Below are 17,643 nucleotides of genomic sequence, written 5' to 3' on the forward strand. Positions count from 1 at the left end.
CATGGGAAGCAGGGAAGGGGACAAGACTCCGGTGTTCACGGCCCCGGTGGAGTGTCCCCTGCAGTAGGAGGGAGAGTGTAGTGTGGTTAGACCATTAGGATTGCCGTGGCTGGCCTATATGTGATTCTCTGGGCCCCACACGTCGGGGTGTCACGGGGAGGTGTCCGGGCTGTGACCCAGGCTGGGTCGTGCCGGAGGGTGGCTGTCCTGGGTGCTTTCTCTACTTGGCACCGCTGCTGGTCTACTAACTTGATTATAAAATATAATACACAGTGTTCCGAAGAAAACCACATAAGCAACCAAAGTTAAACACAGAAAGCCAGTCAAGTTCAGGGTGAAAATCACTTAGCTCCTCGCCCCCAGGGCCTTCCAGTTCTATTGTCTGGAGGTAACACTTGTTAATTTGATGGGTATATGGGTTTTCTTCCATCTTAAAAAAAGTGTGTATCGTTATAATGTATTTTCTTTTCTTGTTTTAAGTTCTCTCTTTCTACTGGGGTCCAGATCCTTAACTCGTTCACTGATTTGCTCAAGCTGTGTCTGCAGCTGGCTAGGTCCCGGGCCCACCCTCTTCTGTCTGGTGCCCGCTCCCTGCACCTGGGCTCTGACCCTTGGGGCACCCACCCCAGGCCTGCTGTAGAACTGAATTGTTTGGGGGAGATGGGTGGGGAGGGCTAAGGAGTTTTTTTTTTGGCCGCCTTAAAAAAAATCTGATTAAAAAGCATGTCTTAGTTTGTCTTAATTGCCGCAACGGGAGGAAGTGATTTTTCCCTAATTTGTGTCTGAAGGTGGTGACAGGACATCCCAGAGCCAAAGCACACAGACTCCAGCCTCCCAAATTTTTAGAGGGTGGTGCATGCAGGGTTCCCGAATTAGCCCGTTCCAGACTGCACTGTCGTGAAGCCATTTGTGTTCTGGGGGTGCCTTTTGGAGGAGGGAGTTTTGAGCGGCAGTTGTTCTCAGGGGGCCGAAGTGAAGAATTGACTGGCCGAGGAGGCCGGGCCGGGCTAGGGGTGGGACCCTGAGAGGTGACAGGGGGCTGCCCCTCAGTAAGCCCACAGCCTGTGGGGCGGGACATGGGCGGGGAGGCAGGGGTGAGTCCCCCTCACCCCGCCCCATCTCCCTCTCCTTCTGCCCCAGCCCCTCCTGAGCCACACCAGAGAGACCCGAGGGCCGAGAATGGGCAGGTGCGGTGTGGAGGCCAGCCTCGGGGCCTGAAAGCCAGGGCAGAGAAGGAAGAGGAAACGATGCGCGGAGAGAGTCTTAGAACTCAACTGCTTCATCAAAGGACACGTGTGTACGTAGCCGCTGCCAAGGGGCCTTCAGGGAAAACCATCCCCGTTTATACTTCCTACCAGGTCCCCAAGGGTATTCTTGCCAACCCTGGGAAAGATCAATTTTTAGTGTTTGCCAGTCCCTGAATGACGGTTTGCAGTTGTGTTTCCCTGATTCTCATTGGGGCCCAGGATCTGTGTTTCTGGGTGCAGTTTACTGAATACCCAGCAAAACAGGGCTTCGGCAATGAAGAAACTGCCTTCTTTTGCAGCACGATGTGTTCGAAGGCCCCTGTTAAGGGGTTGCTTCATTGAGCGGCCCCATAAGGCCGAGACTGGGGCCAGCTTCTCACCAGGGCTGGTGACCTTTTCCTCATGATGCCAGGACTGCAGCACAGGCTCCAGGAGGGAGGAGCAGATCCCTGTCTGTGTGTCCTGTTCTCTAGGGCAGGAAAACATTTCCAGAAGCCTCCAGCAGAGTTTTGTTTATATCTCACTGCCAGGGCTGTGTCACACGCCCCGGGCCAAGACACGTCGCTGGCAAGGGTGGTAGAATGACCCCGAATGACTCGGTCTAGTCAACGCTGGCCCCAGCAGGATCTGTGTGGTTAAGGAAAACCTTAAAGCAACCGTATATTTATATTATTTGATCCTGCAACCTCACTGACCGTCCGGAATTTGGGGGTCCTGGCTTTCTACGGCACTCACTCAGCATTTGTGAGTATACACTAGGGCACAAATGCCTTGATCTGCCTGTCGGGTGTTCTCTAGGAAGTCTAACCTCTTCAGATACTTAATGCATAATAAACATTCAGCCGAATCTGTATTAGGCCTTTACGATGGAAAGACTGTGTGAAATGTATGAAATACGTATGTATGAATGTATGAAAATAAATCCTCCGATAATCTCTAGGTCTCATTTAGCCAGCAATTTCAACTTCTACCTCCCCCAACAAAAATAAAATATAAAGTAAGATAACCAAGGCAATGAGTAGGACTCAGGGTTGGAGTTGTGCGTTTATTTCTCCATGTGTCCTTCCTCTTTAACAGAAGGGCAGGGGTGAGGCAAAGTGAGGGAGTAGCAGGTGTCTTTTTAAACTGGTGATAAGATAGGGTTGGTTGGGTATAAGTAACCTCTGGTGCATCCTTAAAACTTGTTATTCCTTGAACTTATTTTTACAGTTCTGAAGGAAGTGCATAGAGAGCCAGCCTGGCATTATGCATGCTGCTCGCTGCAGGGGTAGAGTGGCAGTGAGGTTCTGGAGGGTTGGGGGGAGTGGGAGGGTGTGGGGATGCTCCTCAGGCCATTTGTGCATGGCCTGGCTCATAAACCAAATTTAGGGAGGGCCCCCTTCAGAGGAGAATGTACCACTTGGCCCGAAGCCAGGAATAAATGCCTTTTTTTTTTTAGATTTCATTCATTTATTTACTTGGAGAGCATGGGTGGGGGGGCAGAGGGAGAGAGAGAGAGAGAGAGGGAGAGAGAATCTCAAGCAGACTCCCTGCTGAGTGAGGGGCTGGACATGGGGCTCGATCTCACCACCTTGAGATCATGACCTGAGCCGAAATCAGGAATCCCGGATGCTTAACCAACTGAGCCACCCAGATGCCCCTAAATGCCTCTTTATTTTTTATTAATTTTGTTATCACCTCACATGGTCATGATGTTAGTCTGACTTCATTCAGATTTTTTCTTTTTAGCTTTTTAAAGTGTTTTCCTTTTTCTTGGTTTCTAGTGTTTCTATTAAGAAATTAGAGCTTGGCAAGTCTCTGGGCTTTCCTAGCATTGCCTTGTCTTTTCCTATAAACTCCAGTTTTCTGAGCCTTTCTCACTGGCCACTGCAAAGCCCCTCCCCGCAGCAGCTCACCCCGCTGTTCAGTCTGACACCTGCTCGTCCCGCAGACCAAGAGGAAGCCTGTCTGTACTGCCCTTCCACGCTCCCCTATCCGTATCTCCCCACTCCCCACCTCCACCCTTGGGGAACATCTATTCACTCCTGCCGCTTTGGTCAGATGTGACATTTCCAAAGCCAATGGTTCCCTCTACTGGCCTGGTTTGGAAAAGTACATTTCAAGTACCTGGAGTCAAACCAGTCAAATCTTTAGGCAACTCAAATTCTATAACATTTTCCCATTTTTAGAGGAACACGGGTTTATTGTCTGTTTGCTTCCCTTGAATAAAGGAGTAAATAAGATTCTTAACCCAAGACTGGTATTCACTAAAATGTTGAGTGAATTAACAATTAATATTTGTGATGTCCATATAATTTTTAGGTAACATGGGTGATAGTTTGACAATTAACAACCTTTTTGATAAGTGAATTTTTTCCAAGGGAGTAGTAATCCTTGCATCTTATCATTTACCAAATATGGATTTATTGAGTTTGCAGTCAGCTGGGAGTTTTGGATGTATGAACATGGTCATAAGGGTTGTAGTGGTGGTGGGGATCCATAGCCACATGGGAATGTGGACTTGGGATATCATGGTTCAGGTGCCTAATCCAGTTTGGGGGACCAAGGAAGAGCTTCCATTGCAAGAGATGGCTCATCAAATAGCTGGGTAACAAAAGAAAAACAAGTTTATAGACATGTATACCTCATGTATACATGGGAGATACCCAGGGAAAAGTGAGTAACTCAAAGAAGTGACTTAGAACTCCAGCTCATATGGGATCTTCAACAAAGAATAAATATGGGGAGAAATGACAGGGCAGAGGAAAGTAGTTTTAGGCTTCCAGAGATGGCACTATGTGGGAAGGTTAACTAATGGTAGATAAAGACTGGAAGGTTTGTTATGTAGATTTCTCTGGTGCCATCTCCAGGCTGATAAGATCTGCAGTTGCCTTAGTGATTAACTTCTGTCCTTTCTGGTACGAGGGAAGGAGCGACTCCTTTGGAAATGTATGTCTTGCTTTTAGGCAAATGGGTGAGGGCAGGGAGCTTTTCTTGTGTCTGCCTTCAGTTCAAAATAATCCTGTGTCAAAGTAGCATATTTCTGGGTGGCATCTTCTGCTACATTTCAGGGAGTAGGGCCAGATTTTTAAAAGGAGCTAGCTTGTTAAGGAGTTGGGACTTCATCTAAGAAGGAGCAACTGTTAAGTGTTTTAAGTATAGTTGTCTTGGTTGGAAGAGTGTTTTGGAGTTATCATGTTGGTAGTGTGGAGAAGTGATAGGAGGGCAGAAATGGGACCAGGGAGGACAGTTAGGAGAGGGGCTATAGCCCAGTGGGGGTGTGGTGACCCAGATCAGGGAGTAGATATGGGGATGGAGGAACAAGGATAGACTTGCAAGACATTTAAGAGATGGGGGTTGGCAGAATTGCATGATGGTTAGAATGAGAAAAAGTGAGGGAGGGCTGAAGATGAAGCCTAGATTTCTGGCTTGGACACCTATGCCATTAGTTTTGTTCATCACTGAATAAGAAACATGAGAGAGAGGAGCAGGTTTGATTTGTTTGTGGGACACTCAAGATGAAATATCCATTAGACAGATATTTAGATAAGAAAGTCAGGAAGAGAGACAGAGCTAAAGAGTTCTAGGATGATAACTGGATCCAGGAGCATGGATAGGTCACCAAGGAAGAGTGTATGGATAAGAGGAGGGCTTAGTCATGCATCTGAGGCACAACAGCATTTCAGGAAGGAGAGAACAGAGAAACTCATAAAGGAAATTGAGAAGGAGTGGCCGGAGAGATAGAAGGAAAATCAGAAGGATGAACTATCAGGATATCCATGAAAAGAGAATGTTTCAAAAAGGATGGAATGGACAAGGTGTAAACACGGGAGAGGTCAAATTAGAGGAAAACTGACTCATAGCCATTGGGTTTCCCTACAATATGGTCATTGGGGACTGATGGAAGGCAGTTTCAGGAGGATTTGGGGAGTGAAAGTAGCAAGAGTGAGAGTGGATGACTCTGGAAGTTGAACTGAGAAGTTGGAGGACTGAGGGTAGAGGCTAGAGTGGGGAGACAGGTCCACAGGATTATTATTGGTCATTGCAATGGACTGGATGTTTTTGTTTCTTCCAAACTTGTGTTAAATCCTGGCCCCCAAGATGATGGTATTCGGAGGTGGGCTTTTGGGAGGTGATTAGGTCGTGATGGTGGAGCCCTCATGAACAGAATTAGCACCCTTACAAAAGAGACTCCAGAAAGTTCCCTCTTCTGCCATGTGGGGACATAACAAGAAGAACAGCAGTCTGTGAATCAGGAAGCAGGTCGCACCAGACCCTGGATCTACTGGCATCTTGATCTTGGACTCCCCAGCCTCCAGAACTGTGAGAAATAAATATTGTTGTTTAAGCCACCCGGCCTATGGTAGTGTGTTAGAGCAGCCTAATTATATATAATTATTTTTTTTTAAGGTGGGAGACCCTTGCACATGCATATCCAGTTAGGTATTGCTGCATAACAAGCAACCCCAAACTCTAGTGTAAAATATGCTTTATTGCTCCTGCATCATTGAATGGGCTGAGGATCGGGTAATCTATTTTTTTTAAAAAAGGTTTTATTTATTTATTTGACAAGAGAGAGACACAGCGAGAGAGGGAACACAAGCGGGGGGGTGGGGGTGGGGGAAGGAGAAGCAGGCTTCCCGTGGAGCAGGGAGCCCGATGTGGGACTCGATCCCAGGACCCTGGGACCATGACCTGAGCCGAAGGCAGACGTTTAATGATTGAGCCACCCAGGTGCCCTGGGGATCGGATAATCTAGACGGCTTTTGCTCACATATGTGTGAGTGAGCTGGACCTTGTTCTAGGGTGTGCTTGTGTACTTCAGCTGGGACAGCTCTGCTCCACACACTTCTTGTCCTCTTCCTGGGACCATCAGCCTAGCCTGGGCAAGTTCTACTCATGAAGATAGCTAGACTCCCTCTCACACTTCTTAGGAAGTGTAGCCAAGTAAGTGCACTTCAGGCTTCTGCATCATGCCTTTAGATGTCCCACTGGCCAATGTGACAAAGGGCAAAGTGAAAAATGTGGGCCATCACTGCAGTCTGACGGGAATGGATTTGCAAGGAGGGAGAGGTGAAAGAGAAAGAGGAGGTCATCTGAAGCACAAATATTCCACGGAAGTGAGTGGAGAGTGTTTTTAAAGCACTGGAAGGGGAGGAGAGATTGGCATCTTTAATTTTTTTTTTTTAATTTTAATTTTTTTTTTTAAGATTTTATTTATTTATTTGAGAGAGAGAGAGAGCACAAGAGGGGGGAGCGGGAGAGGGAGAAGCAGACTCCCTGCTGAGCAGGGAGCCCGATGCGGGACTCGATCCCGGGACTCCAGGATCATGACCTGAGCCGAAGGCAGTTGCTTAACCAACTGAGCCACCCAGGCGCCCGAGATTGGCATCTTTAAATAGAAGAGTCACCCTTCCTTTTTCCTAAGGAGGGAAGGAGGAGAGGCTGCTTGTGGATGTGGGGAAGTTTGTGGGATGATGAAGGAAAGTTGAGCAGGTTCCCTTCTTGTGGTTTCTGTTCCCTCTGTGAGGTAGAGGTGTGTCATCTCCTGAGAGTGGGGTTAGCTGTGAGGTAGGTGATTTTAAGAGTGGGAAAGTTGTGCTCGCTTCGGCAGCCATCCACTAAAATTGGAACATTCCAGACATTAGCATGGCCTCTGTGCAAGGATGACATGCAAATTCATGAAGTTCCATATTTAAAAAAAGGAAAAAAAAGCAGTGGGAAAGTTAAAAATTTTCCACATGCAGCTTGGGGGATAGTCAGCTGGGAAACAGAAGCATAGGTGGGCCAGGTGGAGGAGCCAGGCGAGCTTGTCCATCCATGGGCACCACAGGTATCTTGGATTCCCACCCTCATATAGTCACTCGGAGAACATGCCATTGGCCAATGGTGGTGGAGCCGGAAACTTGGTGGTCGGGTGATACCAGAAGTCATCTTCGGCTTTTTAGTTTCTGCTGCTGGCTCAGCCAAACGATCTCCGAGTCCTGTCTATTCACTTCTTTAGGAGCCCTCCATGTCGGCCACGCCTCTCCACCCCCCTGCCTGCCTTCCTGGGATTCATTGCATGCCCACCACTGAGGAAGGCTTGGGCACAGCGGGGAGAGGATCTGCACCCAGCTACCCACCCAGAATCATTGTCCTGCCTTCTATTCTTGTCGAGTGGCTCCATGCTAGATCCCCCTTTTTATTTTTTAATTTAAAAAATTTTTTGATTTTTAATTTTTAAAGATTTTATTTATTTGAGACAGAATGAGTGAGCACAAGCAGGGGTGGAGGGGCAGAGGGAGAGGGAGAAGCAGACTCCCCAATGAGCAGGGAGCCCAATATGGGGCTCGATCCTAGGACCCTGAGATCATGACCTGAGCCAAAGGCAGACTACTTAACCCACTGAGCCACCCAGGCACGCTACAGATCACCCTTTTTAAATAAACACTTTTGATTTTAGAATAGTTAGACTCACAGAAGAGCTGAAGAGAGGGTACAGAGAGTCTCATATGCCCGCACGCGGTGTCCCCTGTCATTGGGATCTTACAGTATCGGGATACGTTTGGCACAATGAATGAACCAGGATCAATGCTTTATTATCGTTCACTCAAGTCCACTCTTTACTCAGACTTCCTCAGCTTTTCTCTAATGCTCTTCTTCTGTTCCAGAATCCCGTGTGGGGGCCCGCATTACATTTAGCTGTCATGTCAAGCTCCTCTTGGCTGTGACGGTTTCTCACACTTTTCTTGTTTTTATGACCTTGACAGTGTGAGGAGTACTGGTCAGGGAGTTTGTGGAATGTCCCTCAGTTTGGGTGTGCCTCATGTTTGCTCATGATTAGACTAGAGTTAGAAGTCAGCGGAGGCGGGGAGGACCACAGAGGAAAGTGCCATTCTATTCACATCTTATCAAGGGTACCATTAAAAAAAATGGAGTGACACTTGCTAAAGATGGTAAGGCCGACTTCATTCAGGACCACTGTGATAGGTGGAGGGAACACCGCAATGGGATTTTGCAGTGGGGGAGAGATGTTGGCTCAACTCCAAGTACAGCACGGGCAAGTGGGGATTTATAGCCAAGGAGCAGGGTGGGGTCAGCAGGTGGAAAATGACTCAGAGGGGTAAGGGAAGTTGTGGCTAAACTGAGCTAATGCGGTTCTTGCTGAAGGCAGGCCAGGGTGATCCATCATCCCCTGGGGGGTGTAGAGGATGAGGACCGTGATCAGATATGAAGGGTGGGGTGCTGGTCAAACTGAGCAGAGTTCTTGCTAAAACTAGATTTTCCAAGGAAGTGCACAGCTGGGCCCGGAAGATTCAGGAGGCTGACTAAAGTTTGGTCAAGCAAAAGTCTTTGTCAGTACAGCCGTCGACATGACTCATCACTGCTGTTCACCTTGGTCACCTGGTTGAGGTCATGTTTGTCAAGTGGCTCCACTGTCCCCTACCTGCTCGCTGTAGTCCCTCTTTGGAAGGAAGCCACAATGCACAGCCCACGAGTTAAGGAGTTGGTTGTTATGTCCCACTTCCTTGAGAGTGTGGTACCTGCATCGGTTATTTGGAATTTTTCTGCAGGGCACTTTTTACACACCCTGTCTTCTGGAAGTTTCACAGTGGTGATGCTGAAATTATCTCCCATTTTCCAGAAGTGGAAACAGAGACTCAGTGAAGTTGACTCACCTTCCCCGGGCTACCCAGATTTTTTTTTTTTAAGATTTTATTTATTTATCTGAGAGAAAGAGAGAGAGAACACAAGCCGGGGGAGGGGTGGAAAGAGAGGGAGGAGCAGACTCCCCACTGAGCAGGGAGCCTGATGTGGGACTCCATCCCAGGACCTCTGGGATCATGATCTGAGCTGAAGGAAGATGTTTAACCGACTGTGCCATCCAGTAGCCCCAAACAGCCCAGATTTTAAGTGACAGGCTGGGACTTGACCTTGGGTGTTCTCACAATCAGCTCTTCTAAGTCCGAAGTTCTCTCTCCACACTGGCATTTAATCGTGCTACTGAAGCTAATTTATCCAGAATTCACTTAACCCCTGGGTCACTTGCGCTCTTCCCTTAGGCAGGCTCATCGGGGGCACTTTGGGGGTCTCTATGGTGAGCCCACTTTAGAAAGGGCTTTGTCGGAGGACTTCAGGAACCAAATCCTATCCCAGAAAGTTGGACTGGGCTCAAACTAGATTTCAGTATGGTGCATATTCTGGTTCTGTTATGTAAGGAAGGCTGTGTGCGTTAGCCTGTCCGTCTACCTATTTATCTATCACTATCTATCTGTCTTACTAAAGAAAAGGAAAGCTCCCCTTGGTTAATTGTCATGGTTTCAAAGAAGTGTTAAAAGAGAAACTGTGGCAAATTAAAAATGTCGAGTTGGAGCAAAAGTTGATTCAAATCGGGCAGCATCCCATCTAGCAGATAGAAAGGCGCTCCAAGGAGTTGTACACAGTAGGAGATTTTTATAGTCAGAGGAGGAAGGAAGGGGAAGGGGGGAGGAAGAATAAGGAAACTATACAGGGCAGAAAAGTGGGTTGGTTATTGCAAGGTCACTTTCCTTTAGGGGATACCAGGGGTCTATCAGGCAGATGATCAGGATCACTAGTGCTGATCAGGTGATTCCTGATTGATTGGTTTAAGATTCCATCTCTGGAAAAACCCAAACTGTAATTAAGTCTCGGTTTGGTGATTGGGGGCTTAGCATAAGCGACTCCATTTTGGACCTGTTGTCTTGTTTTTAACAGAAGAGAGGTTAATATCTGTATATACTTAGAAGCATCTTGTCCACCCTTGATTTCATTGAACGAGGCCACCTGTGTCCTGAGAAAGCCAGTGGGGAGGCGGGCTGGATTCCATGGATTAGTGAAAGCTTGTGCCTGTAGTCAGAACAAGTTGGCCACATGTTGGTTTTCCAGAGCTCAACATAATAAGCAGAACAGTTCTGTATAATGGGCTGTTTGCTTTGTGGATTTTCAATATTTCCTCTCCCCGACTGTTCAAAGTGTTCGGGATATAACGGTGCAAAGGACATCCTGCTGCAAATTACGACAGACGCTTTCACGTTTTAAAAGAAATGGCTCTAAACGAATTGCAATTCGTTTCACTCTAAATCTAACGGACAGGTGCTGCAAAGCGTTTAGCTGGGTGACGAACCTAACTGAGATCAAAGGACCCCCCCCCCCCAACACACACACAGTTGAGAGCAGTTAAGCTGCTCCGGGCTCCTGCCAGCTGGCATCTTCCCCACCCTGAAACCTTCGATGACCATGGAGGGCCAAGTGAGTAACTGAGTGAAAAAGCACCAGCTGCTGGTTGGAATCCGTGAGTCATGGTGATAGTGGGGTGCACCCGCATGTACCCATTTCTAGCTTGTTTCGGGCGAGGTCATGTTAGTCAGTGTTTCTCTCTCAGAAAGCTTCATGGCTCACCTTTTAATTTTTGCCGTGAGTTCAGGAGATGGGCTGAGGTCCATGGTAAGCAGACAACAATGGTTCTAGAAGAATCCGCACCGCACTTTTTGTTGAGAGCGGGCAGCCATGAGGCCTCACCTCCTCTGCCACATCCCAGATCTCATGCGCTACCTGTTGCAGAGTCAGCTGGGGAAGGGGCTTCATGGCTCTGGCATCTCGATGGTGCAGAGGCCCCCCGGGGGCCGGAGCGGGAGGAGAGGAGGTGATGCTCAGTTAACGACAGAGAGCACTGGAGTGTCCACGAGGCCCCACGCCTGCAGCCTGACAGTGGGGGTTCCCCAGGAACATGTGTGCACTGGGAAGAACGGGGAGATTTCAGAGGGCTGGATTCCCAGCGTGTAAGGAAGGAGACTGGGCACCCAGCCCCTCCACCGGTGCCCAGGGGAGAGACTCCTGCAGACTGCTCGAACTCTCCAGGGCCTATTAGCTGAGGTCAGCAGGGGCGAGGTTGGGGATGGCAGCTCAGAGAAGGGCCTGGGGGTGCAGGGGCTGGGTGGGTCTGGGTAGCAACATTCCCCACGTTCCTTGCTTCCTGCCTCTGTGTGTGTGTGTGTGTGTGTGTGTGTGTAACAGAGAGAAAGAGACAGACAGAGACACGTCTGAGTGGTAACAGCAGGTGACAGCATGAATTGGCATATCCCCTGGCTGTGATGATGACCCTCTCCTAGGGAGCACTGAGAAATGGCTCTGAGGTTCATTTTTAGTTTTGCATCTGTTTGCGTTGGCATCTCCTGCTGGGAGCTGACAGCATCCAGGACCTTCCCCCGATCAGCCAGCGTCGCCAGAGGCTCGCTTAGTGCAGTTTCCATATGCCGCCCCCGCCGCATGCTGGCTCCCCACGGTCCCTCCTTACCCGGTTGACAGACAGCTGGGCTCCCCAGTGGGTGGGCCGCAGAGAACCGGAATGAACTGGGGTGGCGCCCTGTGTCTTGCTGTTTCCTGGACGCCGTGAGAATTATTTCTCGTGTCTCAGGAGCAGCCTCAGCCACCCACACAGGTGGGCTGGTCCTGGAGGTTGACCGTGTGGCCGTCCTGGCTCTGGGGAGGCTTCCGGGGCATGCACACCGTTGGTGGAATGGGCTCAATAAACGTGTGTGATTCTCTTCGCAGGGCATGCCACCATCACCAGCTACTTGCTGAACTATTTTCCTGGCCTTGACCTTGAGAGGAGGAACGTGTTTGGGTTCACTGCCCTAATGAAAGCTGCCATGCAGGGCCGAACGGAGTGCATCCGAGCCCTGATGCTAGCAGGTTTGTCTCCGCCCATCCTGGGGCAGGGAGGGGGGTCCCCAAGGGTCTTGGGAAATGCCGATCTTGCTCCTTTGGAGAACATGTACTGAGATGCATCAGTTCCATAGAGACGGAGCCTAGTGGATGCAACGAAGAATAGTTTCTTTGAAGGGTGTGGTTTTCATCAACTGAGCTGAAACAGACGGAAAGGAAAGCAAACCCTTCCGGGTGGGGCGGGAGGTCACATTACTGGTCACCCTACAGGAAACCCCTCCTTGCTCCCTGATAAACTCTTCCCTCCATCTTAGCTTCCTCCTGCCCATATTTGTTCTTCTTTAGAAATGTGTGTTCTGGCCTTGGCTTTGAGTGGCAAGCCTCTCCTACTGAGGGTGGGCACAGGGATGGGGGTATCTGGGGGTCTCGGCTCCGAGTGAAAGCCTGTCTCATTGACGGTGAGCACAAGGATGGGGGCATCTGAGGGTCTTGGCTCCAAGTGCAAGCCTGTCCCATTGAGGGTGGACATAGGGATGGCGGTGTGGGCCCAGTAGCCATCCTAGATCCCCACTTGCTGGTGGTTGGAGTCACATGCTAATACAGGATGCAGCAGTTTCCTTTGTCAGTGACATGTCACCGAGTGGAAAGATGGGCACCCCCACCTTGCCCTTTATGACCTGGTCATCTTGGAGGGAGCACTTCCTTCTCTGAGCCTCCCGTTCCCCATCATGGGTGTCATGACTTCCTTCCCACCCCCCAGGATGAAATGTGACCCTGCTTTGTAAACTCTCCAGGGCTATGCAGATTTAAGGAACTGCCCAGTTAGATTCAGTCAGCCCCCAGCTCCCCTCTTCCCTCTAGAATGCAGTCTGTGATCATCTTTAGCTAGCCTCGTTGGGTTATTTTGAGAATTAAACGAGAAAATGTGTGTAATGCACACACAAAGGGTCAGGTGCAGAGTTGGCATCTAATGATTCAATCAGTGTGAGACGCTGTGCCCACATGGTTTAATTTCCTTATTTTGCTTCATTTTGTCTTTGTTCGTGGCACTGGGCTCAGCCCATCCTGCTTGGCCCCACGAGATCCCAGAGAGGTGGCATTTGCCCTCCCACTGTGGTTCTCCGAGGGCGCAACGGCCTTCTGCTAGGCATCAGCCTAGGCTGGTAGTCCTCTTCAGACAACTTGCTTCTTCTTCTTTTTTTTTAAAGGAAACTTTTATTTGGGACTAATTTAGATGTATGGAAAGTGACAGAGAGAGTACAGAAAGTCCCAGATGGCCCTCACTTGTCTCCTGCATGTTAACATCTCACGGAGGGGCCTACACTGGTACATTACTATTAACTGAACTCCAGACTTTATTCGGATTTCGCCCATGCATCCATTGCTGTCCCCTTTCCGTTCCAGGATCCCATCCAGGCTCCCACATGTAACTGTCCCGTGTCCCCAGGGTCCTGAGGCCGGGGACAGTTTCCCAGTCTCACCTCCTCATTCCTGACCTGACAGTCTCCATATGGCCTGTACACAGTGTCCCCAGCCTGTCTGTCATTCTCCTTGTGATTACATTGGGGTTCTAGGATTCACAGCTTGCTTGGATTCTTTTCTCCCACTTCAATCTGAGTGTTTTAGGGGATGCTGGGAGAAAAAGAAATTCGGTAAGTGATGACAGGCTTCAGAGATGAAAACTTTCACAGAAATAAAAAAGAACGTAATTAGATTTAATCCCATTGATTGTGCTTTTGACTCTGACAGTTCATTTTTTAAAGGCAAGATAACAGTTTCAACTGAGTTTAGGCCTTGCCTGTCCTATAGCAACAAGAGGTCGTTCTTCCTAATTAAACGGTGTTTATGATGCTTTTGTGTTTGGGGGAAGCTTCATCTGCTTTTACTACTTCTGGAGCTAGTTATAATTGAGTGTAGGTTTTTAGTAATTTACTCCCCCCCCAACTATGATTGATTGATCGATTTTTAATGTTTCAAGTTTTTATTTAAATTCTAGTTAGTTAACATGTAGTGTAATATTAGTCCCAGGAGTAGAATGTAGTGCTTCATCACTTACATACAAAACCCAGAGCTCATCACAAGTGCCCTCCTGAATGCCCCAGGAAAATGCATTACGTTTTCCTTTTACAGTAGATGTGCATGTATGTCTTAAAAGAAAAAAAAAGACCTGTGCGATCAAAGTCCCTCCTGGCTTGGGTGGATAGCAATAAGGATACTGGTTGGGATATTTAAAAAATGTGCACAAGTATTTTTAAGTTTTGTTATTTAAATTTAATATATCAATATTTAGAAAAACTAAAGCCTTTAAAGATAATAATGCCTGAATATTTCTTTGGATTGGCATTTCAACAGCGAGTGCATTTGTGTGCGGCTGGGGAAGGTTCCTTGAGAGCTAATCACAGAATGGGCATCCTGTGATCATTTCAAAAGCAAAAGGCACAAACAGTATTATGTTGAATGGTTAGGGTAGAGATGTGCATCGATCTCATCCTCATTTTTTCAAGCGCAAGCATCCTTCTGCACCTGAGTTGAATTTCCGAATTGCAACTTCATTATACTCAATAGGAACCATTTCCTTTTAGAAATGATGGATCATTGAGTTGGATGTCCCCCTAAATGGTTTAGATTTTCCAGTAGTTCATAACATCCAGACACATATCATCATCTTATTTTACCTTGTCAGGCAGAACGAAGTAACGTTAGAATTATCAAAACTTTGGATTTTCATAAAAATGTAACCAGGTTCCGAAAAGCTGATTTATTGGCTCTTTGGTTTTTGGCTTCCCAAGGAATAATGTCAGCTCTGCTGATACGCATCGCAAATGGGGCTGTGGGTTCTTGTTAATTCAATGGAATATTAATGCCCCGAAGTGACAGGTCTATTTAAATAAGTGGCTCTGAGAAGCCATAACGAGGATGTGATTTTCTCTGAAGAGAAGCAGAGCTCAGTGGAGGTTGGAAGGCTCCAGACTCGCTTAAAAGAGCCGGCTTTTATCCCTGAAGTGTGTGATTGCTGTAGCATTTGGGAAGCAGACACGCGCAAACAAGATGCTCGCCTCTTCCCGTGATTCTGGGCAACCAAGCAGACCTCTCGGGAGGTGTAGGAGGCTTGTTCAACGAGGGAGAGGCACTCCTGTTGTTGGGCCTGTGGCCATTCTTGTCCCAGGCAAGCCCCGACTGTGTGCTTCTGGAAAGCCAAGTGATTTGATATCACTACAGAGGTTTCTTTCTGTTTATAAGGAAAACATGGATTTCCTGTGACCTGAGAATTTGCTGAGTTGGAATAGTTTCAAATGATTATGCAGGGAAAGGGCCAAAAGTCACGCATTCCATGTCACCGAGGGCAGGGTCTTAGCTTGGGCATTTCGCTTGGCCCAAAAGCAAACCTTGAGACAAGGACTTGGGGGCAACTAGTTTTTCTGGAAGGGGAGCCAGGAAGCCACGTGAAGGATGGGGAAGGGGGATCCTTGGGCAGCTGGGGGTCAGCCCTGTTGAGACCCTCTGAAAGACCAAGTACAAGATAGCTCGGAAATGCCTTCGGGGGTGGGGCAGGCTGGAAGCAGAACGCACCATCTTTCCCACCCCCCAAATCAGGTCTCTTTCCTGAGACCCTGCATCCTGATTTTTCACATCGATTATATCCCAAGTACCCAAGACACAGGCCACGATGGCACAGGAGGAGACCTGCAGGGACTGGTCCAAAAGGGTCCCGTGAGACGAGAAAGGCCTCTTGGTGGGAGGGGGACCAGTGCTGGGCTTAGAAGGGTAGATAACATGGGGGGCTGGCAGAGAAACAGGAAAGGAAGTCACGCACCCCAGGCTCTGCCTGCCTACTGCTAGTCCCATGACCTGGCCACGACTCTGCGGAGAAAGCTTCTGACGGTGAGTGATGGAAGGTAGTTTGTTTTCCTTTAGCACCTGTTTTCGAACGCTTTCTGCTTCCCGTCACAGACATCCTGACTTGAGAGTGGCTGAAAGAAAACAAGCATCTGTTTTGCTCACCTCGCCAGAAGTCTTGAGGTAGGCAGTCACGGTGCAGAGCTGGCCTGAACTCCATGAGGACATCACAGAACTAGGTTCCTTTTTCTGTCCACCCAGCTCCCCCTATGACCCCCCCTTCCTCTCCCCCCTGAAACTTGGTCACCAGAACTCTAGGCTTCAGACAGGAAGCAGCACCACCAACCACATAGTCACTTTTATCAGGGTACAAAAGCCTTCTCTTTGGGGCTCGATGACCAGCTGTAAGTGAGGCTAAGAAAACGGGGAAGAGGATTGCAGTTACTGGGTTAGACCAGTAATTCTCAACTGGGTGTTGCCCCCCGCCGCCCCCCCAGAACATCTGGTAATATCTGGGGACATTTTGGCCTGTCACAACTGTGAAATGCTACGGGCATCTACTGGGTAGAGACAAGGGTTGCCGTTAGAAGTCTTACTAATGCACAGGAGAGCCCCCACACCACATAATGATCTGGCCCAAAACATCAACAGTCCCGAGGTGGCAAAACCCTGGTTTACACCAGTCATGATGCATTGCCTAGAACTGAGTATGTTGCTGCCTTGAGTAAAACAGAGGACTTTGTGTAGACAACTCATAGCATTCAACATGGCGGCAAATGGATGCATGGGTGGGAGCCCAACTTTTGTCTGCGTGGCTGGAGCCCTGGGTGAAACAGCCTTGGGTAGGGGGTGAGGGTGCCAGTAGTTCATGGGCAGAAGATGCATACACAGGCCGATCAGAGTTCTCCGTGTTCTCTGAAAGGTTTCTGTATACAGGGTTCATCATTGGTGCTGGCCTTCCATGATTTAATCACACCGTCCAGGCCGTTAATATTGCCCTTACTGACTGCTGAAGGAAGTGGATCCCCAAATTATGGCATGACTCACATCCTTAGGCTGCACTCCCGTCCGCATGGCCTTGTTCTTCAGAATGTGTGCAGTTTCCAAGATCATCTTGAAAAGGCACGAGGAAGGCACAGGAAGAAGTGTGCTACACTGTGGACAGCTGTTCTTTTAGTTTTCCATTAGCTCTTGAAAAATGTCTCTCTCCAGCCGTGTTCATTTTAATTTTGCAGTTTGTACCTTTTTAAGTGACATGCAATTAATTAAGGTTTAATGTGTCATCTATTTTTCGCGGTGACATTTTTACTGCCCCCTTTTCATTTTTGTCAGTTTATAAATTGTACTCTGGCTAATGAGTTCCATCCCGATTTCCAGTTCCAAATAATTACCACTCCTCTAGTATGCCTATTTTTTAAATGTGCCCCAGGATGAAGAGCACTATGAGGCGATCTCAGGTGGGCTGGGCCTGCCTGGGCTGGGGGGCCACGGGAGGGGTGCCGGGGCAGGGAGGCTGGTGAGCTGTCCTCGCCTCCGTTCAGCACACGCTGAGCTGCCGCCGCACGTCACACACCTGGGTCTGCGTGGGATATAAATGCAGGAGCCTCCGCCAGTCCTGGTCCCTGGGGAGCTCACAGACTAGATAATTGCCCTAGTTCTCCACATTGCTTTGCCAGGGAAAGTATGACTAATGGGACCTGAAATCCTGAATGATTTTTAACTGTATGAGGCTGAGATTGGACCAAGATGAATTGAACAGCAATTCCTTATTAATTTCTCTTATAGTACCACACTGAAATTTATGAACATTTCATCAAGTTGAGTTGAAGTTTAAATTTGCAGTATTAGGAGGGGCCAGTGGGTGGTATGGGGGAGATTTATTAAGGAAGTGACTAGTGTAAGGGAGACTGAG

The 17,643-nt window shown here is 48.4% G+C and overlaps 1 protein-coding gene and 1 non-coding gene across 2 annotated transcripts in view; both read left to right on the plus strand.

The window, feature by feature from the left end:
- Window positions 1-17,643, plus strand: part of ANKRD33B (ankyrin repeat domain 33B) — a 75,234-nt gene that overhangs the window by 47,832 nt on the left and 9,759 nt on the right. The window contains exon 3 of the mRNA XM_036104719.2: window positions 11,781-11,921. Within this exon, the coding sequence (XP_035960612.1) occupies window positions 11,781-11,921 (141 nt within the window). The remainder of the gene's footprint in view (window positions 1-11,780; window positions 11,922-17,643) is intronic.
- LOC118543633 (U6 spliceosomal RNA) lies at window positions 6,827-6,925 on the plus strand. The gene has a single exon (XR_004921182.1). It is a non-coding gene; the product is annotated as a U6 spliceosomal RNA (small nuclear RNA).

Source organism: Halichoerus grypus, chromosome 2 (genome assembly GCF_964656455.1).
Source record: "Halichoerus grypus chromosome 2, mHalGry1.hap1.1, whole genome shotgun sequence".
Lineage (NCBI taxonomy): Eukaryota > Metazoa > Chordata > Mammalia > Carnivora > Phocidae > Halichoerus > Halichoerus grypus.